Genomic DNA, 25,660 nt, shown 5'->3' on the forward strand with positions numbered 1-25,660 from the left:
TTCCAATGATGCACTGAGCCTTTCTCTTCCTCTCTTTTCCTGATGTACTTATATGCTACTACTGCATGCCATCACTCTGTCGGTTGAGTTTTGTCCTCGTTGTGTTCATAGCCTACCTGCCATTAACTCTTTCCTTCTTTCTTTCTCCTGACCACCCAGTCAGTTGACGCAGATGGCTGCACCTCCCTGAGCATGGTTCTACTGAAGGTCATTTCTTCTTAGAAAGGTCTTCCTTCCCAGCATCGCCAAATGGGGACGTTTGATTGCTCTGTGATCTGGTTTTTAGCCTTACAATATAAAGTACCAATTTACCTGAACTAAGTTAAAATTGAATGAATGTGAATGGAAAAGTATGGATGGATGGAGGGAGAAGCATGCATGCATACAGTATCACTAACAGAAGAAAAGCAGGATTTGCTTCTGAACAAAAATCCACTTTTTACCTTCAGTTTTCTTGGCAAATGTGAGTCTGTTATCCAACAATAGTCCTAAGGACAAAAATCATCTGTTTCAGTTTTATAATCCCACTGTTAAGTCATCTGACTGTTAGGGCTAGATGCCCCGCAGATATGGAGAATGGTGATTTATGACAACTTTTCAGCATCTATTGGAGACCATAGACATACCCTAAGGAGTCAAAATCTATAGAAAGGGACATATGATGATGATGATGACGATGGTGAAGTACTTGCTCAGAGTGGTCATCTGATTGTTGAAATTCTCTCTGTATTATTGTAGCATCTTCCCCCACATTCCCACGCACACCCACTAAAAACAGACCTGCAATAGACACGTATTTATTATCAGTGAATAATAAGTCTGACCATATTGAGCCCACACACACTGATAACAACACAGCAGTAGAAATGATGACGCTGGCACAGTTTAACGTGGAGCTGGAGTCTGTTTACACACCGCGAAGAGCAAAGAGGCGGAGCTGTTACTGAGACAGTGAGCTCAGGTAGAGTGAAAAAAACAGCAGCTGTTCCTGTGATCACCATTAAAACCTTTACTGGGAAAAGGCTAGTGGAGTCCTTTGTCAAAGCACCTGATCAACAAACTGACACGACCAAAAGCAAACGCTGTAGCTGCTCCATCCACCGCTGCTCCGTTTGTTTTACACAGTCAAAATCTGCAGTAAGAGTCCAGAAGTTGTATTAAAATATGCAGATGAAATGTTATTCATACAGCGTGCTGAATGCTGACAATAGCCGTCCTGTTTTATATGCAGCAAACAGGGGTGAGTATAAAGGGGGGCATTGGGTGTCCTAGACCTTATTAATTTCAAGGCTTTTGTAAGATTTTTAACACTGTAAGTGAAATAATATCAAATATTGTGTTAATTAAAATCCATTAATATTTAAAAATATAGAAATAAGATTTTTTCCACAAGCCAATAAAAATATAAATGGGCTATTAAACTCTGGTCCACTGACCTGATGGTTGTTAGGTTGGACACTGAATTATTATTAATATCTACACTAACATAGCATCTGTTTTCAGCAGCACTTGCTTCCTATTAAAGTCAGAAAGCCTTCCAAGAAGACAGAGTAAAGGTGCATTTCTATGCCTTAGTTTAGTTTGCATATATATCTTATTTTATTTGTGACTTTTGACTGTGCTTGAGATTATTTATACATTTTACAATTTAAGAAAATGTTTTATTTTAAAAAAAATCTAATTTATTATGACATGTACATACAATCAAAGGGGTTTAGTTGTTTTTTGTGTTTTTTTGACAGATGTTATATGTAGTTAAACGTGAAAACATTGCAATTTCTAAAATGGAAAACAACGAGCAGTTCATTTTGAAAGACCTGTGTTTTTTCTCCTTTGAATGTTTATGATTGCTCATTAATAAGACAAAAATATTTCTTGTTGGATTACTCAGTGAATTGATGGAATAATCTATCGATTCATCGTTCACTAAAATAATTGCTAGCTACATCCCTAGTCTTTCCCCTACAATATAAAGCGACTCGAGGTGACTGTTGATGGCCTATGTGACAAAATACACCAAAAAAACAAAACACCAAAACAAAAAACATTCACTTATCCTTTGGCTTTTAAAAGTTGACATACCTCAGCTGTTCAGGCTCAGGTTACTTTTTTGTATCAGTGGGTAGATTTAGTCTGTAATACATGATCATCCCTTTGTAGATGATAAGCATAGGAAAACATACTGAAGAAATAAATATTAAACAATCTACATTTGGTTATGTGGGATATTAAAGCTACAATTTGTTCATCTAAGCCATGAGCTAACTCCTATATATTTGTACTGTGTTGCTCTGCACAGGAGGAAACTTAAATTAAATATGCAAAAAGAGCAAGTCGTCAAATAAAATCAAACCAGTTAGCCATTATAATGGTCTGTAATTAATGGTCTGTAATGTAATTGAGTTTGTGTTTCTTATGGATAAATATCCAAAGGTAAAGGAGGACGAGAAAATGGAAACTTGTTTCTAACAATTAAATGAATTAATAAAAAAAATTGCAGAGAGAGGGAAGTTGAAATTTTGAGTTCTTTCAAATTGTTGACTTATTGACTATTTCTAAATTTCAAGATACATCAGATACAACACATTTTTTCCTAATTCACAAGGTGGTCAAATTGGAAATGAGAACATTTCTTCAAACACAACAGGTGCTGTTCAGTTTTGAGTAAGTGATTATCATTAAATTAAGCAAAACTCATATAAAACAACATAGTGTCATTGAGTTTGCGAATAATGGTCTTTCTTTTCATTTTTTTAAACCGGAACATGGGTCTTCAGCAGTTTTATTTTGGAAAGACGGTGACCGGTAGTCATCATGTCCTACGTTGCTAACTTGACGTTTTTTTGCAACATGTCTCCCTCGCAGGCTCTCGTCCATTATTAGAAGCTTCTGGATATTTTGTGAAACTGCTTCGTTTTGTAAGTGCTTTTGTTCACGCTGGGCGTTTCAAATCTACGCTATAGCCGTCGCTATTGTCCGGCTAATGTTTCGTTTGCTAGCAAGGTCACTGTACTCGCTGTTATTGAAAGCCGGTGAGCGTTTTAGCCTGCTTTTTATTCTGCTTGTTGACCTGGTTTCTAACTGACCTGTCTTGCGGAGCATTTAATGACAGAAGGTGCTGTTGTTTAGTCCAGTAAGACAGTTTGTAAATAATATGCTGACATTTTCTCTTAATCTGCGTGTGTCATAATCGCTCTATGTGTGCCTTAAAAAAACAAAAAAGCCAGCTGGCTTCTCGGTAATTTAACTGTAACTGCCGTGTAGATTAATTTTAAACATGGATGCTCTCGTACAGGTATTTAAGTGATTAACCTAGTTAAGTGTCATGCTTCCCGGTTTATTTTTCGTTTTTTTTTTAAAAGTCATATTGCGTTTGGTTATTGGAATATCAACATATAAGCTAAAACGCAGCAGCTGAAGTCATCGATAAATATCGACGTGTTTTCTTCTTATTCGCTGCAGGTTAGCACTAAGCTAACGGGCCGTTAGTCAGCCAGGACCCAGAAAAACAGCAGCAGCATCATCATCAATGGTGTGTCTACATCCCGGAGCCGTCACATTTTCCTGTGTCCGCTCAATGAACCATCTCCTCAGCTCTCATCACGGTGAGTATATCACCACGCCGCAGTTCGTGTTGGACTCGGGTAACCATATTTCCAGATAAATTACATCTGGGATAAGTTTAGGGCCGGCTAGAAACATTATGTGGGCAGCTTGGAGAAGGTAAGGACGGGAGATTAGCGCATCCAGCTGGTAACCTGTTTGTCTCTGTTCGTGTGCTGGTATCTCTGACATGAACGTCAGAATGATCTCTGACAGAGGTAAACAGAATAAACAACTTGGTTAGGCTAATATTAGATACACGTCTGTGTTTTAGGTTTGCGGTTTTACAGGCTGAATCATTTGTTCTCTGTAAGAGTAACACAGATGTACCATGAGATTTTGGGTCAGGTAGGAAGGTCAGACCAAGACAGCTACACCACTGAGTATTTCATATATCATTATTTGTCATCCCAAACTATTATCCAGATATCAGCTATCATGCACAGGTAGCTTTATTAGCTTTATTAGGTAGTCAATAAGCTTTATTTATGTCATTAAGATTGTTATGACTATGTTAAGACTACAGCTCTGTCTATAATCCTTCAGTATTCACAGTGGCAGTTCACCTATCAGTCTACTTGATCATATGAAGGATAAATATCCTGTATTTTCTTTCCCAGCCTTCTAAATAGAAAAGGAAGCTACATTTTTTTTCTGTACTTTTATGAGGTTGAAGGAAAACTCCCAAAAGTGCCTTAGTTCTAGACTTTTCTCTACAGGAGCACAACTAAATTCTCTAAGGTTTTCACACAAATGAATTGATATATTTTACTATATTTGGTAGTTAAATTCTCAGATATACTGGAATAGAGTTTGCAAAAAGTTCAAAACATAACCAAGCTGAATAGGAGATGCTACGTGAACTCGGTGGGCTCGGGGTTTATCCATCTGCTTGTAAAACTTGTAAAACACAGCAAGAATATCTTGATGCACTAAGGAAATGCCAAACTGTAAAAACACTCAAGACCGAGATCGCAGATTTCACTCTAGTGTTTGCATGGTTGTGTGTTCTCTCTTTGTTTTTTTTCAGTTGCTCCTCTGTCTCGTATCTTTGCTGGGTTTTAGTAGGGATGAGTCTATGTATCACTTTATTCTTTTATGAGCCACGTGTTTTTTGTGTTCACTTTTATAAACCATTAAATGGTTACAGGAGGACAAAGGGTGAAAATGTTGTGCACTCTGGTCTCATGACTTCATCTCTTCTTCATGTCTCGCTCTCAGGCTGCACATGTATGGCGTTGGCGAGGCTTGGAGGGGAGTTTTGCCAAGCCCAGCACCTGCTGCTTATTGTGGACAAGTGAAAAGGAGACGTCAGCTAGGCACACTCACTGCCATTCACGCACACAGGTGAGTGATAAAGGCAGGCGGTGCCTTCATTTGAAACTTTGAGGATAAAGTCTAGTCCTTGATGTGTTATCTCTACAGCATCAAAAGCTTTACTTCTACTGCCTGGCACCCATGGCTCCATTTTTGTACTTTTGTTAATCGTACCATATTAAAGCTTAAAGTCTTCACTTCAGTCTTAGAGTTCACTGTGTGAAGATCGTCATGCAAATTCTTTATAAAAATGACTACTAACCATGATTTAAGGAATGCTTATTTTTTAAAACCAGTAAGTTTCTCCTGAAGGTGAAAGGGAATCAGCTGCATGCACAGCATGAATTCATACGCAATCCCTTCCTGAACTCGATGTCCCAATTTTTAAAAAAAAAGCTGTTATGCAGCCAGAGCATGAAAAATAACTTGGTTCAATGTCAATAAAATACATAATTATCACACAGTAAAACAGTTCAGAAAGGTAAAAAAATGTCACTCAAAAAGGGGCTCAGTTAAACAGGATACAATGAATAACCTGTTTATGTTACAATAAGGAGCTTAACTATAAATGATGAGGTGGTAAAGATTTTCTGTATCCGTCTGTGTGGCAGTGGAGCTGAAACGACTTTGAGTGTTCAGCTGCATGTCCAGTAAAATGTGAACAGGACAGTCAAGCTAACTATCCACATCCGTTTACCACAGCCACAGTCCCATCAGCTGATGTAGGAATCCAATCAGTGCGTTGATTCAGATAACAGTCGCAAATTCCTTCAATGAGCGATACGGACGCGTTCCATCAGCTGGCAGTTCAGTATTTGCAGTAACATGGCTGGGATTGCACTGCAGAGATTACCATCTCTGTTTGTTTCCAAATGGGGCGATCGTGGCTCAAGAGTTGGGAATTTGCCTTGTAATCGGAAGGTTGCCGGTTCGAGCCCCGGCTTGGACAGTCTCGGTCGTTGTGTCCTTGGGCAAGACACTTCACCCGTTGCCTACTGGTGGTGGTCAGAGGGCCCGGTGGCGCCAGTGTCCGGCAGTCTGTCACTGCGCCCCAGGGTGGCTGTGGCTACAATGTAGCTTGCCATCACCAGTGTGTGAATGTGTGTGTGAATGGGTGGATGATAGGGGTGGGGGAAAAAATCGATACTGTGTAGTATCGTGATATTTTGTTTGCTAATAATGTATCGATACAGGGACAGCAGAAATCGATATTTTGTTACAAAAAAAGTTTTTGTAGACTGGAACTCTGACTTCAGAGCATGTTGATCCTTTTTCTGAGCAAGAATCCTGACATTGCTTGACTGTCCAAATGTGTTTAACTTGTTTTTTGGCAGCAATAAACATGACAGTTTACTTCTTTTAATTTAAGACATGTTTTATTTTAATTAAGTTTAAAACTTTTTATTTAATGTAAAATTATATTTTGTTTTAATTTACTTTCAAATTCTTCAGTTGCTGAATGGGCTGCATAGTTATCATAAATTGCATAGTTCAGAATAGCTATAATTGTACCAGATGGTTGCATTCAGTTAAGTTGGACTAGACTGTAATACAAACCGTTCAGTTTGTCAACAATAAAACTGAAATGAGAGAAAGACTGAGTGTGAGACTTTGATATTAGATAAAATGAATATTGATAAAGTTTACCTTTATGTACAGAATCTGAATATCGCAAAATATTTTAAGAAATTGCAATAATATCGTATCGTGGGATGTATGGTGATTCCCACCTCTAGTGGATGACTGGGGTCCTTAGGGACTAGCAAAGCGCTATACAAATACAGGCCATTTACCATCTCTGTTTGTCTCAAAAGTCCTGATATCACAGAAAATTCACTAGTAGACACATAAAAACTTGAATTTATAGAGACTTTAAAAACCATTTCATCACAGTAAAGCAGAATATATATATATATATATATATATATATATATATATATATATATATATATATATATATATATATATATATATATATATATATATATATATACATCTTATTTAGATGAGAATTACATTTAAAGTTTACCAGTAAATAAAAAGTCACAGCAAAGCTTTTTTGTTTTAAAGTGACCTAAAATGGCCGACCCTTCCTGTCCTCATAGGTCCCTACTGCCATCCCGTTCAACCCTTATGAAGAAGAGCCACCCTGCAGTCTGTGAGCTGTCTCGGAGAGAGGGGCAAGCATTGGTTTCAGCCTGGGAGTTTCCTCTCTGCTCTTCTTCTTTCCAGCTTTTCCTCTCCTCCTCCTCTTCTTCTTCTGCTGTGATTTGTACAAGTCTTCTCTGAATGGGCTAATAGAGTTGAAAGAAAAAGAGTTTAACTCTTGCCAAGCCAATTTTACTTTTACTTTATTGCCAAGGCAATTTACTTTTCTATTTCTCGACCAAAATTTTGTATTTTCGTGAGATTGATTTAGTAACATTCACTAAAAAACACAATTGTTTTTCTTTAAGTGGGAAGATTTTGTTTGTTTGTTTGTTTGCATTTTGTTTTTAACACTCAGAAGGGTTTTTCCTCAGACTCTGTTACTCCACTCTTTGAAGCACAGTACTTTCCAGACTTTTATTCTTTATTAATAAGCTTCTCTGGGTATAAAAATGAACCGGCCGGCTCCAGTGGAGATCTCCTATGACTGTCTGAGATTCCTCATCACGCACAATCCCACCAATGCACAACTCGGACGGTTTATAGAGGTAACACGTGTTTAAGATCTCTGCACATTTTCTCCTTTGGAAGACACAGAAGCAGGGTGTTGTGTTAAAATGTGTGATTTGATGTGTAGGATCTGAAAGCATTCGGAGTAAATACCTTAGTGCGAGTGTGCGCTGCCACGTATGACAAGACACCGGTGGAACAAGAAGGCATCCAGGTTCTGGTAGGTGATGCGTAGCAAACAGTACTTAGGCGGCTGTAAATAATCACAAGAGCAGTTTGTGAAGAGAGAGTCACACGTTGAGTTTAATGCAGCTACTGTCATTAATGGATTACGCCAGCTTCCAGTACCAAAGTCTAAAAACACACAGAACCTAAATCAAACAATAGAGTGAACGTCAACCACAAAGGGAGGAGTAAGAACATGATCTGCAGGGTAGTTAAAGGATTAATGAGCTGAAAGAAGAAAATTAACCTTCAGGTGAATGAGTTATGCATTTCACTGTCCTGCTGTGATATTTTCTGTGAATCCATGAATCTGTTCTCCCTCTTATCTGGTTCAGGTCATAGTTGAGTTGGAGTCTATCCCAGCAGATTACGAGTTTTTCAGTCTATTTTTCTACAGCTTTTAATGGTTTTTTACATGTACTGGTGTGAAGAGAGTTATGGAAAGGTGTGGGTTTATATATATATTTTTTAATATTATAGACTTTGATTTTATTATAATGTCCCACTTCTCATCACTGCATCCTGATGTTTTCTGGTGAAATGTGGCTAGACCAGTACTGAAAGATATCCTAAAGAACCTGTTCTTTGACACCTAAGCAGCCAGAGCAGACGTACAAACTGCAGATTGTGCAAAGATGGATGTAGCCGTGCTCAACAGCTTTAAAAAATATTACAGTTTCCTAAGTTGGTATAATGTTCTGTTCAGTATGATGTAAAATGTGTGACCGAGGGCATAAACTCATCAGGAAGGTTTTTATTGAGGTGTCAGTGAGTTCAGTCTCTTTTTTTTTTTTTTTTTTTTAAATTCTCCAGCATCTACTGGCCCCTTCTGGCCATACAACAAAGAATGAAAGTGTTAGGCTCTTCTACCTTGGCTTCACTTTTCAGACCCTGTTTATGTTAGTTTACTTTAGTCTTACATCACAGCGTTTACAGCTTTAGCTGGTTTGCAAAGCTCATTCTTAGTTGGGTCTTTAAAGCACAAGAAAATCAATGTGTTATATCTCGCTTACAAGACCCAAGACATACCTGATGATTTCAGGTATATTTGTACAATGTTTGCAGTTCAGTTACCCAAATACTTAAAGTCTTGTGCTGAACACAGTTTCAGAATGTTTTTAAAAAACATAACTAATAGCATAACATTTTGGAATATCTGTAATAAATAATGATAAACAATTTAGATAGAATATTTAAACACAAATTATTTTTTAAAGAGAAAAATCATTTCTGTGTAAATGAATCCAATACAAAAAACCCCACTTGGTCATTTTAGTAGCTAAAGCAGCTTTGTTTTCAGACACAGCACATTATCCTCACATACACTATAGAACTATAATTATAGAAACGTCTCGTGCATTAAGGATGGTCACTAAAATAATTTAGAGGTATTTTAAAAACCTATGAACGCTGACTGGTCTGCAGTAAAACTGAGCTCAAGTTAATGCTTTACTCTTTTTTAGGATTGGCCATTTGATGATGGATCCGCCCCCCCAGACCAGGTGGTCGATGATTGGCTGAGCCTTCTGCAGACAAAGTTTCGAGACGAGCCTGGCTCCTGTGTGGCTGTGCACTGTGTAGCTGGATTGGGACGGTCAGTATGAAGCTGACACGTGATTTATTCTGATGTTTAGTACACAATAATTTTATATACAGCACAATGTGTTGTGCGTGTTTTCAGCTGCGTTTACTCTTCAGGTTTTGTTTGGTTAGTGTGTGTCTGCTTGATCTTTCCTACTTCTAAGCCTTAAACAGACAGCAGCCACTGTGCTCACACTTCAAGATAGTAGTTCCTATTTTGGTAATGAGCATAATATAAACAGTCAGTTTAACACACTTTAAGGATGACTGCAATAAAGTGACAGCTGACAAAAGCATTCATTTTGCTCTCGCTGTGGTAGTTTCAGTTATTTCCCACAAAAAACCTGCCAAGTCATACAGGTGTCAAATAAATCAGAGCTCTGGAAACCTTTACAACTGGCTGGCTTGTACTTGTGTGTAAGTTGGAGCCTAAATATATGGCAGTGTTTTTTAGCTGCAGGCTGCCCTTGGTGACTCAAAGCTCCAAATTGTCCGTCAGTAGTTGTCTTAGCTGCGAAGGCTACAAGTGTAGGCTCTTAAAAGTTACTGAGTTGAATTCTCTTGGAGGCAAATGATTAAACTAGGAAAATATCACCCCCAACAAATGCAACTGAGTCACCTGTTATAGTCTACCACCAGTCACATACAGGGGTTAAAGTTTAACTAAGGCTTCCTCTTGTTTGTCCTCAGAGCGCCCGTGTTGGTGGCTCTGGCTCTAATTGAATGTGGGATGGAATACGAGGATGCGGTGCACCTAATAAGACAGTAAGCTTTGATTCTGCTGCTCCTCCTTTTCTTGCATTGTATTTCGGAAACTGAGCCTAATGTCTCCTCCATTTTGCCAGGAAGCGCCGTGGAGCTTTAAATGCCAAGCAGCTGCATTACCTGGAGAACTACAAGCCTAAACTGTGTCTGCGCTCCAAAGATGCCAACGGGCAAAGCTGCTGTGTACAGTAGGACTCTTTGCAAAAAGAAAGTGGAGGTTTTAAAGTTTTTATTTCCGTTTCTTTGGTTTCAAACCTCCCCTGAACATGTAGCAAAAACCCACAAATACTTAAACAGAGATTTAAAAGCTTGTTTGTCTGTAATGTAAAAATAAAAAACCCCAATAAGATGTGATGAATAATGCAGCTGGCAGTGTGTTTGACAGTGTTCTATAGTCTGCAGCTTGATATTTGCTCTAAGCTAAATGCTGAATAAATAGAGGCTTGTTGGTTTATTGCACATCAATCCACACAGTGACTGAGAGTGATTTATTTATGAGTCTGTGCTCACTGATCAAATCAATGTCCTGCAACCAGAATGCCAGAAGAATTCAGTTTGAAAACACACAATATTTAAGATGAAAACATATGATGACATGTGTTCTCAGTGTGATGCAAATGTTAGATTATCTACTTTCCTTTTATGTCCCAAATCAGTCATAAGCTTCTGTAGAATAAACTTGTGTTGGCTATAAATATTTGGCGCTGACCTCCATGGAAGTGGACTAACATGTGGAAGAACAGTTGTTAACAAAGGAACATGTAAAGGCTTTGGTAGATTATCCTAGTAACTGACAAGCATTAAGAACATAATTAAAATCGTCCAAATATTCACATTTCTTCCACTGCATCATACACGTTTGTGGGCCAGTAAACAGTATGGGGTATTAATCTACCCGCTAACACTAAAGCGTGGATAATCTGCTCGATGAAAATCTGAGATCCACTCTCGGGTCCATTCAGACGCATTAATGTTCACTATTAGACGTTAGGGGATAAGTTAGCAACACAATCATTCAGATGATTTTAGAGCCAAAGTTCTTCTCATCTCTCTGATCAACAGGATAATCTCCCAAATACTTTATGTGTTCCTGTTGCAACAACCATGTAACGGCACTGTGGAGCCACAGTGGCTGCCACTGCAACATTACTGGCCATAGTTCTCATCCATCTCTGGCTCCACTTAGCTCTTCGGTCAGTGTTTGTAAGATGTATCTGGTCTTTGTGCCATTATTTTCTTATAGATTTTATTTTATTTGTTCCTTCCTGTACCCTGTATCTGTTTGTATCTGTTATTTATTGTTTCTTTGTGAGATGTTTGTCTGATGGATGGGGGAAAAAAAATCTTAGTCTTGGAAAATTAAAGTGTTTAGTAATCTTAACTGTTGGTTTTTGTATGTTTTGATGCAAAATGAGGCAATTTTGGCAGTCCCAGTGTTATTGTGACTTAAGAAAATACATTTTTTAAATTGTCTTTGGTATCAATTGATAAATTTGACAAATATTTAGAGTGATAGCCACATAAAGGAAACTGTAATCAGACCAAATTATCCGGGGGGATGCTGTGGTCCTGATCATTTCAGCCACACGTATTTTTTTTGTTTGTTTTTGGCACAAATATATTTAAGTTTAATTAAATAAACCCTTGATCAAAATGATATGCAGAAAATCCCTGCATTGTACGGGTTTAAAAATTTCAGACGTATTAATAATTTATCCTCACAAAGCTCTGGCCATCTTCCGCATCAGCTCAGCGGTTGGACTGTTACCCATGCCTGATTTCTGTGAACTCGCCATTGCACAAAGCGAGCCGGCCTTCGGCTGTGGTGGTGCTTGTCTGAGTGGAATCGCAGCATCACGTGGACCCTGTGGATGGCTGAAGGTTGATTGGTTTTATTGACTGACCTACAAAAAGAAAAACATGCACAGGAACTGACCTTGAACTGACGAGCTGCAGCTGATTGATAATAATCCACCAACCGTGAGGGCCGATTTATTAGGTACAGTTTACTAGTGACTACTGGGACTTTGACCTTCAGGACTGCCTCAATTCTTCATGCTCCAAATATGCTCTGTGGGACTGAGATTTGGTGACAGTGGGAGCCATTAGAGTACAGTCTTAAGAACTGTACTCTAATGGCTCTGTACTCAGTTGGTATGAACACTCTCAAGTGTGCTCATAAAGTGGGACGTGGGAGGGATCCATGCTTTCATGTTGTTTGTCTTAAACAACATGAAAGCATGGATCCTACAATTTGAACACTGGAGCTGTGGTGGTTCTCGTGTGCCTGGAGCGCTGGGACCCTCTGCTCGCACCGGGGTGGGCGGCCTTTACCAGGGTTGACTGCCTGTCTCCTCTGGGACTACCACTCCTTGGTGTGGGCGCCCCATCTGGGACCTCCCTCCTCCTGATGGGATGAGCGCGCAGAGACGTGTGGCCTTGCGTCTTTAGTACTCTTGGGGGCTGCGGATGGCCCAGTTCTCCCGGACCCATCTCTTCCTGCCTCTGGCTCCTGGGGGACGCTATTACAGCTTCCCACCTTCATTCCCAAGTATGTTTCATAACAAATACACACTCACACTCTGTCTCTTTCTGTCTCTCACACACACGCACACACTCTGCCTGTCCTAGCTTAGACATTGTCATACTGTGTACCACATATAATGTGGTACAAGAGGAGCCTATAGAGAATTTATAGAGCTAATCTTGGAAAAGCAAAATATGTTTGGCTCAGATCATAATTCTGATTGCAAAAGCTGCCAGACAGGATTTAAAAAACATAAATAAATAAAAATAATTAAGTAATTTTCACTGAGATTTAAAAGAAAAACCACAAGCTGCACTTTGTAAACCTTCAAATGCATTTAAAGCTTTGAACATGAAGGTAATTTCTGTTTACAAGTGATTGACCACATCACAGTAATAACAGGTTTTAGTTGATAAAGGCCTACAGCGTGTCAGAGGAAGCATTTCAATGAACTTAGGGCAGTAATTTAGTCGTTTATGACTTTAAAATGAGCATCATGGCTCATTGAGGACATAAATACATACACGGGCAGACAAATCGTCCTTGGCAGCAGAGGACAGCTCTGTGATAATCTGCTGAATTTATGGCAGCTGAGCATCTCTAAGCTCAGTGTAAGCTATATAAACTCTGTGTGCGAGTCCACGGCGTCCTATGTCGTCGTTTTTCCTTCTTCCCGTTTAATTTTGAAAGGGGATGGGAAATTTAAGACGGATCTTGGATTGAAAAAAAATATCTTGCCCAACAATTCTGCTGTTATAAAAAATTACAATTTTGCAAAACTGTAAAGTTTATTCAATATTTTAATTGATGCTGTAAAACTGTTTACCTAAATATTTTTATTTTTTTTGGTTAGGTCTGCAGAATGAGCTTAAAGAATCTCAGCTTTCAGACTTAGCAATTGAGACTCTTTATTCTGTATCCATGTACTCTCTTTCAAAGGACCAGGAAAACTGACTCCCGAGGTGTATAATGGACATGTTATTTCTTACATTAATTAATTAAACAGTCTGGCTTCTCTTCCAAGCGGGGCATCTGGTATTTTGATGTTGAACCGACACCAAAGTGTGATCAAAGGAGAAATGTGAAACCAGCCATCGTTGGGCTGCAGCAACAAGAGCCACCAAGTCAGCGGTTTGACTAAAAGTGGCTACATGTGCACAGAAGATGGCTCTAGTGGATGATCGCAGGATCCTTTCCATGACTGAAAAATCAATAAATAACCCTTTTCAGAGCAACCAAGCTAGAACACTCTTCAGGTGGCAGGCATATCTTGATGCACACCTACTGTGAAGATGAAAGAAAACACAAGCGATTCATCAGCCGCAAGAGCAGAAAAAGAAATGGAGCCAGAAGTTCTTTTAATGGTTGAAAATCAGATTAAGATGAAATCAGAGAGAAGAAATTAAATAAAAGGCCAAAAGATCTGAAGCCTACATCACTTTCTGTCAGACAGGCATGGTTTCTGGGTCTACATGTCAACTGAATCCTGATTGGTTCATTTTAAATCCAGGTTTCTGCCATATTTCTGCTCTCAGCTAGAAAACTACGCTATATGCCATAGTACATATATCTGCAAATTTACTCGTATAGTTCCATCTCAGACTCAACTTTGAAGTGTTGAGCCCATCACACATTTTATAGCGTAAACATGAAGAAGTAAATAATTTTGTTTTGACTAATAAAGCAGAGACATTGTAAGAAAGAGATAAACCTTTTAAAGGCTTATTTTATGGCAGAAACCTAGAATACCTAAGCTTAAAACAAAAAATTTAATTTGACTGGTGGTTCTTTACATGCAGTTTTAATGTTCTGGTGATCACTAAAATTAAAGTTAGAAAATACTTTACAATACCTTCCCAAACAAGCGTTTCTTATAATGATGACACTGGCTTTGAGAAGTATTTTTACTTCAGTTCAAGTTAAAGCTCAGCTAAACCAGCTATAACAGTATTTTACGGTTTAATGTGAGTACTTTTAAGTACCACAGTGCTTCATTCAGCACTGTACGTTCAGTGGAAATACAGGCACTGAAAAGTCCGAGTCACCGTGAATATACCTCCACATATTCTGCGTAGTTAGGCGAGTTTGCAGGAACAAGGCAGAAGGCACTCTGTAGTGTGAAACTTTTTTTGTTGCTCATGAGGCCGACAGAGGGCGCTCGCACTCAGAAATCAGATGAATTAACGCAAAATGATATGAAGCTTTACTTTAACGATTGTTCAGCCACCGATTTTTACTACAGGACTACTAGAAGAGGAGGAAGAGGAGGAGGAGAGCAGGGGTCAGATGGGAGGGATGATCAGGACGGCGACCCAGTTCACCCCGCAAACCAAACCGGACGACCGCCCACAGCTGATCAAAGGATGCAATTAGTGAGATTTTAAGGGTGATTCAAGTTTATAAAAACATCCAGCTGCATTTCCCCCTGGAGAGAGAGAGAGAGAGAGAGAGAGAGGGAGGAAGGAAGGAAGAGGGAGGGACTGAGGAGTAGAGAGGAGCTGGAGTTTTAGGTTTCCCAAGCATCTGGATGTCTGGCAGGGAGAGACGAAAAAAGGAAAAGGGCTCGGATTTATGGAAAACTGTCCCGAAGCAAAGGTAAAAGGCAGAAAAAGCACGCGCAGAGGGGAGAGAAGAGGAAAATAAGGAGGAGAAAGTTGTTTTTCCAGCGGGACGGGTGCAGCATCGCAGCGAGCAGCAGGAATGTTACCGGTGAGTTTTCATTCATGAAAGGTTCCAGGAGTTTATGGATATGCAACTTCTGAACTGAAGAGTCGAGCTGAGGCAGCAGCCTGGAGCCTACAGCTTCAAACACACGTCAGACCCTTAGAAATAAGCTCATTTCACTCCTGCAATCTATGTCTGGATGAGGGTATAGTTTGTTTCAGTTCATTTATTAATTAAACATTTTTTAAACGTACTGTGTGCATTAATTTAAATGTGCCAAACCTCAATATAAATGCATGCTGAGCTTTCACTTGCTTGTGCAAGTGCAACTACTGATAGGCAGGATAAGGATAAGATAAGATAGGCTGGGATTGAATTTATTTATTCTAAAAGTTTGGAATTTCCTGTAACACAGCTGCCAAAATATTAAATACCGGTACTACTTCTAACAAAATAGTTGAAATAAGGCAGTAATAGGTCATTAAGGTATTGATACCTAATAGAAAAAAAGAAATCAGATTCAGTGGGTTAAAGGCTAAAAAAATAAAAAATAAAAAAAATATATAAATAAATATATATAATATATAATAAATATATAAAGCTATGTAAAAAGTTTTATTTCAATGCAACAAAGTGGCTCAATAGTTGGACTCAATAAAACTGTAGTTTTCTAATACATGAGAAGCTCAGCATGTAAAGTGCTGTGACAGTCCAATTTTTACCCTTGTTTTCCACTTAACTGTTTAATTTTCAAGAGCGGCACGAACTTGGAAACCAACGCACAGTTTAGGAAACGCTTTGAGCACTTCCCATGTCATCTCCAGGAATGTTAGCGGTGAATTTTCATTCAGAGACAAGGAAACAAAGAAATAACTAAACTGCTCAGCACTTCTCACATTCCTTCAACTTTAGTGAGTGCACGTCACACAACAGCCAATCATCAGCCAGAACCAACAAGACAGCTGATTATGTGACTGTATCCTGATATTTTTCACCATGTTTTTTTCCTAATATTTAAACATTCGTTTGGAATTGTGGGAAACATTTTTACACCAGACTTCATTTAGTCTGTTTGAGCCAGATGACTGCAAAGTGACTCAGTGCAATACTTCATGTAATTTTAGATTTTCTTCCCATCTCTGAGGGGGTCTAAGGGCACATCTTTCACTATCTTACAATGCTGTGATTGCAGCCATTTCCCAACTCTGTGAATGGAACTCACGGCCATTTATTAATGGTCACGACAGGATTAACAAATATGAAACTGAGATCGTGGTGCAACTGTACTGTTGCAACATCAGATGATGTTGAGGAAGTCATTGAAGACGTTTTTGACACTAAAAACTTTCCAACCAGATGAACAGAATCAAGTTTCTGTGACTTGGAGGAAAAATGGACATGACGACAAAATAAACTGTGGTTCACTGGTTTTGTGCTGAGATTTTCCACAGTTGTCCCAAATTACCTCCTATCAGTGTCTTCCTATTGGTGTCTAAGCAAAAGTCTTTTAACCATTTATAAAGCATTAACTACATCTCATTAACCCTTTATGAACAGCCTTATCATAATGTGGGTTATGCAGCAGACGCTGGAGGTTCTCTGTATGTACACACAGGAAATATCTGCAGTCGAGCGCAGAGTGCCTGAAGTGTTTTTGTACTGCCAGGTCCATTTGTGCTGGTTTTTGGTTAGGTGCCTGAAGCGGGGTCTGTGTTTAGCACCAGCTTGACACATTTTCACATTTTGTTCTAGAACATATAATCCCTGAAAAGATAAAAAAGTGCATTTTGGAACGGGTAGGTGCTTTACAGAGGGCGTATGCTAACGAGGGGCATAATATTAGAGTCTTCTCATCATCCTGCTCTTTTCTGGTCCACTGATAGCGTTGCACTTCTTGCATTTGCATTTATATTTGCACTTCAAACATCACGACAGTGGCACAAGCCGTTAGCCAATGAGATCCACCCTTTGCTTTTGGTATCAGCTTTCAAAACACCAAGATAGTGATGGCGAAAACAGCCATCTTGAGGCTTGAAAATGAGACTTCACAAACTTAATGGGTGATGTGACAGTAGCCACCTCCATTCACTGTCTATAAAAAGCATCATCTGCTTCATCTACTTTGCTGAAGGTCCCGACCAATGTTATGTTTCCATTCACACAGTAGAGTTAATGTATATATATGTTTGCGTTCGTGCTTGTGTTGATCTGCATCTTTTAGAGAAAAAGTCTCAAATTACCAACCCTGAAATCGGTGGACATTAGTATTCCTGTTTCCCTTCCGTCCTTCCTCCCTCTATTCCCGTTTCTCTTTATCTCTCTCTCTCCCACATGACACATGGCAGAAAACACTACACCTCTTTGTGGCTGCTGTCAGCTCCAGACAATACTCTGAAGATATACAGAAGTGTTTACTCTATAGAGCGAGGCAGAGAAAGAGAGGCATAGAAGCCTGCTACTTTGACTTTTGACCTCACCCTGAATTTCCAGTCCTCCACCTCGGTTCAGGCGCTTTCTCTAACCTTTGATCCAAAGTACACCATCTCCTAGCTTGTTCTGGAAACCAGCCACTGTTCACTGTATTGTTTTGACAATTAAAGCTCTTTTGCCCTCGTGTCTCCAAACAGGGGCAGCTCACAAGACTGACACAACAAATTCAAAACAGAGCATGATATCATCTGGCAACTTCTTCTGAAATGTTGAGCAGCCGGCACATATTTTCCTGGGTACAGAGCCGGCAGCACTGCCGTCAGTATCTTCTTTTTCCACGAATAGCGAAGCTACAGAAATATTACAAACGCCGTACAATCTCTCATTTACTTTATTTTATGTTGAACTTCATGAAAAATTTTGCATCTTCCTCAGAATTTTTATTCAAAGCTTTAGCACAGAAAACCTATACTCTTACCTTAAAAGACTCATTTACAGCGCCATATTTTTGCTCAAATGCTGCTACTAGAGTAGCTTTGCATGATTCAGACTCATATATTGACATAGTAACCATTGGCGCTTTTGTTTACCTTATAATATGAAATTGAAAGGACAGAGTATAAGAAAAAGCTCAATAGCTTCCCCTTAAAAACATGTCTTTACTTAAAATGTAATGGTAAATACAGAGGGGGCGTGCCATGTTGTAGGCGTGCCATGTTGGTGACAGAAGTTACATGTAAACGTCACGGAGCAGAGTCATTTCTATTGGTTTAGGACGTTTATGTTAGAATTTAACTCTAAGTGCTGCTGGATCTAAGTTAAGTGTCAGAGACACACCTGAAATGCTCTAGGCTCTAAATATTATTTTATCTTTATTCGTGTATTTTTACCAGTAGCAAATTTAGCATTGTCCGTCGCTAATGTCTGTAATACATCACGTCTGGATTGGAAAAAACAACATTTTAAGCTTGGTGAAAATATTTGTAAATGGATCAAGTGGCTTTTTGCTTTGGAGTATTTCTTTATTTTAGTCAAATAACTGTGGTATTTTGTGAAAAGTTGTTATGCATAGACTTTGTAGAAAAAGAAAGACTAAAGAAAGTCCATGAAAATAAATGATTTATTAATACAGCAGCAGTGTATTGCCCCCCAAGTGTGAGAATTGTTTTGCTTCTCATTGAGCTGGTAGCTCATGTTTTACTCAATGCACACAGTCCCTATAGAGACGGTACTGACTGTTCTGTGGGTGTGTGGGTGAGGGGGTGTGGATAGTGAGAGTAGGGTGGCTGAAACACAAATCACCTTCAGCTGTCACTGTGGCCTACTCCCCCCCCCCACACACACACACACATACACAGAGGCCAAGATCTGGCAGTAGGGAGGCTGGTGTGACTCTGGGATTGTTTTTTGTTTTTTAATTTTTTGTTTTGTTATTTGTTGTTTATGCTCCTTGCTTTTTTTTTATTCAGAAGCTTTATTCATTTAAGCGCAACACACCTTTAATAACCAGAGGAAACATTTTTGGATGCAATGAAACCAAGCAGCAACCTCCAGAGCTAAAGAACAGTCTGAGTTAAAATGCCAAAACATGCAGTTCCTGTAGTGGCCACTTGAGGCTGGCTCCAGAGTGAGTCCCCCACCCGAATTTACATATTTAACCCATATCAAGCACATTTACAGGTGGTACCACAAATGGTTTTGGCCTTTACAGACAGGTTAATCCTATCCATAAAGGCACCTTCTTAATATCACTCCTTCACCTAGATAATTGCCTTAGAGGCGTGGCCACATTCATTGACAGGCAGCTGGAGCCGATTAGCAATTTCTTGTTTTCATCTTCACTACTTTGAATCCTAAAACTGGACTTTCTCACTATATTTTATGGTGTTAGTGTCTTTAAAATCATTTTTGAATTGAATTATCTGTGTGCTTCAGTTTTAGTGAGTGAAATCCTAGCATTGTATTAATCCTCTACCTAAGTTACCCAGACAGTTTATGAATGCTTGCGTTAGTCGATAAATTAACACTCCAGCCATTCGTCCATATCAGGTAACTTCTGGCTAAAAAGAACAAAGGAAACCCACCACGATGCTCCATGGAGCTTCTTTTATCTGGTCTGTGGTTAAAATCTCCAACTTTACAACAAAAGTGTTTTATCTGCAGAGGTTATAGCCTCTGCAGATAGTTTCCTACCTGTCTAAAAAGTCTACAGGTGGCTGAAGGACACCATAAACTGTATGATAGACAGACATCACACCATCACTTCACTGTGTATTGATGTTGTGGTTCTAAGAGTTGAGAGATTTGAGTGTGCAGTGTTCTCAGCTTTTCAAATTGTGACTTTGTTATCAAAGTCACTATGTATCCAAACAGAAATCACTTTTTTAAGCAGAAGAGTCGCCCCCTGTTGGCCTTTAAAGAGAATACAGACGTGGAAGCTACTTCCATCTTTACATCATCTGTTTACATGGTTTCATTCACCTGGATATTGGATTTAAGGGCGTGGTGTCCTGACACAGGCAGCTGTAGCTAATTGCTGTCTGTTAGATTTCACGTTGCTAATGGAAGCCACTGAACTAGATCTCTACGTCTGTTTTGTGCTCTGGGTACCTTTTGGAGCATTTTTAACGGTTTGCTTAATTGTATTTTTGAGTTAGCTTAAAATATGTCATCAGTCTGCCCTCAGTGAGCACTGCTCCATATCTCCTAGTTAAAGCTTTAAATCCCTCCAGTTTAACAGCAGGTGTTCCTTGAAGCTGCCTCTCTGGAGGGGCCGAGCTATTTTCTATTCAGTGTGCAACACTTTCCAAATTTTCTCCCCACCCACGTTGGCTGATTTATCCTTTCATGATTCATGATTAACAAGTAAACGCACTGTCGTTTGAAATATCACAGAAATTTAATTTAAGTTGTGTGGGCTGCTGCAACCAGCTGCTCTCAGATCTTCTTCCTGATTTAATTTAAGCTCCTAGACCAGAAAGATCTAAGGTGGAGGCAACAGTGTAAGAGCAGAAGCAGTCGCAGGACATGCAGAAAAAAAAGTGGAAAATGGTGCAAAACTTTGAAGAAAGGAACCACCTGCAAACCATTTCACTCCCCGGAGAACTTCTCTCCATGAACGACTGGTAGAGCAGATATAGGAACACTACAGTCCCACATCCCCAACACAGTCTATCATCATTCAAAACAGCAATGCAACAGCAGCCCAAACATCATCCAGTCACATTGGTTACATAATTCACAGGAAAATGACACACTTCCTGACACGGCCATTATGCTTGGTTATACAACTAATGCGGTGAAAGACAGACTCACAGTCTGTAAATACAAGGCCGTCTTTGTAGAAACTTTATATGTCGTAGGCATTCTGAACCATCGAGGCCTAGATTCAAATGAAATATGAACTTTCAGCTTCTTTGAAAAAGATGATGAGGAGGATTACATGGACTGTGGACCAGGCTATTTCTTGGTTGTTGGCATGCAAAGAAGTCATGCTCCCTCACCACCAGTCGCTTGGTCATAGACTGATGGCCCCAAAGCTAAATCAGCTGCAGTGTGAGGTCTGTTTTATTGTCTCAAGTGGTGGATTCCAAGTTTGATTAAATATCCCCAAAGTGAGTTTGATCCTTTAGAGATTTTATAGGGAAGAGAGGCTGGATTTCAAGTAACTCGGAATCCTATTCACGATTAATGGGGAGGGGAGCATGAGGTGGAGCGATGGATTAGTGTGGAAATGCAGGCATTTAACTGGCCTGCTGTGGTGAAGAGAGAGCTGAGCTGGAAGGTGACGATTTCTTCTTAGCAGTCCACTCTTAGCAGTTTCCTCTGAGATCAGCCTTAGACACTGGGTCAAGAACATCTGGTGGGATTAGAGCCACTGCTCCATATTGAAAGGAGCTGAGGTAGCATGTACATGCCTCCTGGGTGCGTACTATCTGTGCATACACGTCTGGGAGGACACCCCTGGGTAGACCCAGAACCTGCTGAAAAGATTATATATCTCATCTGTCCTGAGAAAGCCTTGGGATTCCCCGAGGAGGAACTGAAAAGCATTGCTGCAACCCCAACCTGACTTTGGTTAACTGAAAGGTAACGGAGGATGGAATTCCCTTTTTTGGGTTATTATTATCCTAGTATGATGAATTTTACTTTTTCCTCATTATTTTAAACAAAGAAATAATGAAGTTTGTAACTTTCTTGTTTGTTTTAAAGAAACACATTGGTACATTAGATCATCTAGAGGCTGAAATAAAGGTGAACCTGTGGCTGGATGTACGTACGTTCATAAAATTATTTAAACAAACATACTAAAATATTCTGATATTTACACACTCAGTCATGCAGTACTTGCAAACAGACACAAGTTAGTTTACACGGTATTAGCTCACTGAATGATTGTAGCTGTTTAAGAACTTATTGTAAGCACTTGTCCTTCTAGTGGACAGCTGGTGACAGCTGATAAACATGCCTCAGTGGTTTCTCATATGCCTTAGTGTGACGTGCAAACATGCACACTGCAGTCAGCGTACTTCCTGTAGAGCTGTAATGGACGAATGGTTGGAAAAGTGGGTGTGAGAGAGCCTGGTTGTCTCTGTTCTGTGCCTGTATTGTATGTTGTAGGTGGTTGTACATCACTGTCCTCTTTAGGAACTTGGACAAACATTTTGTGTATTAAATCCAAACTCATAGTAGATGTTCGTTGGTCTGAAGGCCCTGATAATACACGTGGCAGTTGCAGACTGCTATCATTTATAAGAAAAACACTGCCTGCTATGTGATTAAAAGTTAATCTTTCCACTTATCTATTAATGACACGTGTGACTGATGAAACGTCTTAATGATGCTCTTCACTTGAATTCGAGTATCTCTGAATATAACTCTTTAATCAAGAAAAGTCCTTCTCACTCATCACTGTCTGGCTCAAGTGTCTTCAGGCAGCAGCTGCAAAGGATTGTGGGGCATAAATATCAGTCAGAGTCACATGATAAATAATCTGTGTTGAAGATTTCTGATTACGCGTGTGCAAGAACAGGAGGAACAGTAGATTTAGTCACAGTGCATGTTAATGTAACGTCTCTTTTCTACTGAACTGTGTACTGATTTTCTGCCAATAGCTGCCGCAGAGACAGAGGGTATCTGTGTGTGTTTGAGCACATGCACCCAACATGTGACCTTGTGTGACAGGAACAGAGAGCGAGGGGTGAAGCTCTTCTGCCAGTGTACCTTCTGTGTCCTATCTGTGTGTGTGTGTGTGTGTGTGTGTGTGTGTGTGTGTGTGTGTGTGTCAGTGCAGTCATGCTGCAGCATATCAGTGCAGCCTCTCTAATCTCTGCCCTCCAGCTTTACCACTGCTGCTGCTGGACAGCTTCAATCCACACCACAGCTCAAATAATACAGATACGCTCATATTTCTGCAGATTTGTAGTTTATTAGGTGGTGGTGTGGTTTCATTGTTATATTTAGGTGTTTCTCTTAAGTTGAGGTTTTTTAAAAATTTCACTTTGCAGTAATTGTTCAACAAACATTAAACTGACTGCCCGCTTTATTAGTTACACCTTGCTATAACCAACGTTTACCTCCTTTTTGCCTTAGAGCCGCCTTAATTCTTCATGGCATGGATTCAACAAGGTGATAGGATCACACAGCTGCTGCAGATGAATTAGCCACACATCCATGATCTATGATTTACACGTGTTCAAGATAATTTGAGCTTTGTGAAATGGCGTGTTTTCCTAGATAACCTAGCACCAGGATAACTGTGGCCATAAAGGGATTACGTAACATGGCCAGCAACAGTACTCTGGTAAGCAGTGGAGTCTAAATGACGCTCAGTTGGTACCAAGGGGACCAAAGTCTGTCAAAAATATCATGCCATTACCACACCACCAATCTGAACAGCTGATACAAAGCAGTATAGAGCCATGCTTTCAAGTCATTTATGACAAATTTTGAAAATTATCCAATTGTTGGAGCAGAAATCAAGACTGAAACAACCAGGCAGTCTTTATGGTAAAATTTGTAGCCCCAGTTTCCAGTTCTTGGCTGAGAGGAACTGCACCCTGTGTGCTCTTCTGCTTCTGCATTCAGATATACTCTCATGCATACCTTGGCTATACTAAGTTATTTCAGTTACTGTTCTCTTCTTCTCAGCCTGAAGTATTCTGGTCTTTTTCTCCCGACTCTGGCATTAACAAGGCATTTTCAACCAGAGAACTGCCGCTCACTGATAGTTTCTCTTTTTCAGACCATTCTCACCCTAGAGAGGGTCGTGCAGGAAAATCCAGGCAGATCAGCAGTTTCTGAAATCCTCAGATCAGCCTGTCTGTCACCCCTAAACGTGACACACTTAAAGTCACTTAAATCACCTTTCTTCCCCATTCTGATGCTCTGTTTGACCATCAGCAGGTCATCTTGACCATGTCTACATCCCTAAATGCACTGGGCTGTTGCCACGTGATAGTTTTTTTTGACACGTGAATCACAATTGACAAAACTTGGAAGAGCTATTAGCTATTTGCTTGGAAGGGCTAATAGCAGAGTGTTACGAGAGAGGGTTAACTCACAGAGTTGAGCTTTTTGTTCTTTTATAACCAGTTAGCTGAAAAGTACAGTGAGTGATAGACTTTATGCTTCCCTAATACGCAATAATTTACTCATTAGACATAAGAATTACTGCAATTACAGCAATTAAGTCAAATTAAAAGCTCATAAATGAGAAATTTATAACGTGGAACAAAGTCACATAGTGACCTCATCCTTTCCTCATCTTCTGATTTGCTCTGCTTCTGTGTGCATGATTTAAAAAACAAAAGGTTTGATCACATTGTCCTAAATAGAAAACATGTCATTCATAGTGCAACACCTGAGGTTATAAAATTCAGCTGTAGTTTTAATTCATCTAAAACAAAACTATCTGTGATGCAGCTGTACCAAATACCATCGTCTCGATGTCTCGAGTCCTCCCCGCTCGTACTTTGCTCCCCTCCTCCACCTGCATCCACGATGAGAGGGACAAGAATCAGGGATGGTCTTTGTTGTCTGTGTTCCTTCTTGGCTCCATCATCTATGTTCCTGTGCTTCCTGTCCTCTGCATCTAGCTACTTGATTTGTTTTTTTGTTACTTTTGTTTTAACATCATCTTTATATGACTGTGGTTAACAGATGTTCTTTAAAATAAAGCTCTGTTTTGTTTCCGTCAGGTCGAGTTGTATTTAAACCAACTGCAGCCTTTCACAGCAGCTGGAAGTTGGTTTACTTTTATCATGAAGAACTAAACTTTTACCTAAAACTGAATGGTGACAAGCGTCCGAGTTTTACAGTCAAACCTTTGACTCAGTCACCGACAAAAAAATAGAACCGCCCCCGTCATGCCAGATGTATGATGAACATATAACAATATCAGCTCACGGTCTACTCCCAACAACAGACACGAACAGAGTCTGGCCTTTCCTTTCTTATGGCTCATCTTCCTCACCCCCTCTCCTTATATTTACTGAAAGCCGACTCCCTTCCCTCCTCCCTCACTGACACCCTCTCTCACATTTGTATTCCCTGCTCCACGTACATTTCAAACACTCTCACCTACAGACACACTACCTTCTCTGTCTGACACCATCAATTATATATCTCACTCTCGCTCTCAAACACACACATGCACGCACACACACACACACACGTGTACACACGCTGGTGTGTGTGCTTCTGCTCAGTGATTTTCCAATGAGGCGTTTTTGGGGGCTGGTTTTGGAGCGGCTGGTGTTTCTGTCTGAAAACTTCAAACTGAGTAATTGCAGGAAACAGAAGAAGAAGAAGCAGCAGCTCCAAACCAGGAAAAGCAAACAGTGGGTGAGTGAGAGAAGAGCTCTACTTTGCTTTTTCATATATGTTCTT

The 25,660-nt window shown here is 39.7% G+C and overlaps 2 protein-coding genes across 7 annotated transcripts in view; both read left to right on the forward strand.

Annotated features, from left to right (window-relative positions):
* Window positions 1-2,771: 2,771 nt before the first annotated feature.
* LOC147306676 (protein tyrosine phosphatase type IVA 2-like) lies at window positions 2,772-11,530 on the forward strand. 4 transcript variants are annotated; one of them, XM_086275127.1, is made up of 8 exons: window positions 2,772-2,918; window positions 3,463-3,605; window positions 4,825-4,950; window positions 7,026-7,616; window positions 7,706-7,798; window positions 9,267-9,397; window positions 10,075-10,149; window positions 10,230-11,530. In XM_086275127.1, exons 4-8 carry the CDS (start codon window positions 7,521-7,523, stop codon window positions 10,339-10,341), a joined length of 507 nt encoding a protein of 168 aa, XP_086131253.1. In that variant the 5' UTR covers window positions 2,772-2,918; window positions 3,463-3,605; window positions 4,825-4,950; window positions 7,026-7,520; the 3' UTR covers window positions 10,342-11,530. The 4 variants fall into 4 exon arrangements, with proteins under 4 accessions (XP_086131253.1, XP_086131254.1, XP_086131255.1 ...); XM_086275128.1 differs by having other exon boundaries at window positions 2,899-3,032; XM_086275129.1 differs by lacking the exon at window positions 2,772-2,918 and adding an exon at window positions 2,991-3,115.
* A 3,388-nt stretch (window positions 11,531-14,918) lies between these two features.
* LOC147306677 (apoptosis-stimulating of p53 protein 1-like) overlaps window positions 14,919-25,660 on the forward strand; it is a 56,593-nt gene continuing 45,851 nt past the window's right edge. Inside the window, exon 1 of one of the 3 annotated variants that reach the window (XM_086275647.1) lies at window positions 14,919-15,385. In XM_086275647.1, the coding sequence (XP_086131773.1) occupies window positions 15,377-15,385 (9 nt within the window). In that variant the 5' untranslated portion in view covers window positions 14,919-15,376. Of the gene's footprint in view, window positions 15,386-25,362; window positions 25,616-25,660 lie in introns of those variants that run through there. The other 2 variants (XM_086275646.1, XM_086275649.1) reach the window with 2 other exon arrangements.

This window comes from Aulonocara sp. 'chitande type north' Nkhata Bay, linkage group LG19, assembly GCF_057382095.1.
Source record: "Aulonocara sp. 'chitande type north' Nkhata Bay isolate Kocher_YH1m ecotype deep benthic linkage group LG19, A_spYH_male_GT1.1, whole genome shotgun sequence".
Lineage (NCBI taxonomy): Eukaryota > Metazoa > Chordata > Actinopteri > Cichliformes > Cichlidae > Aulonocara > Aulonocara sp. 'chitande type north' Nkhata Bay.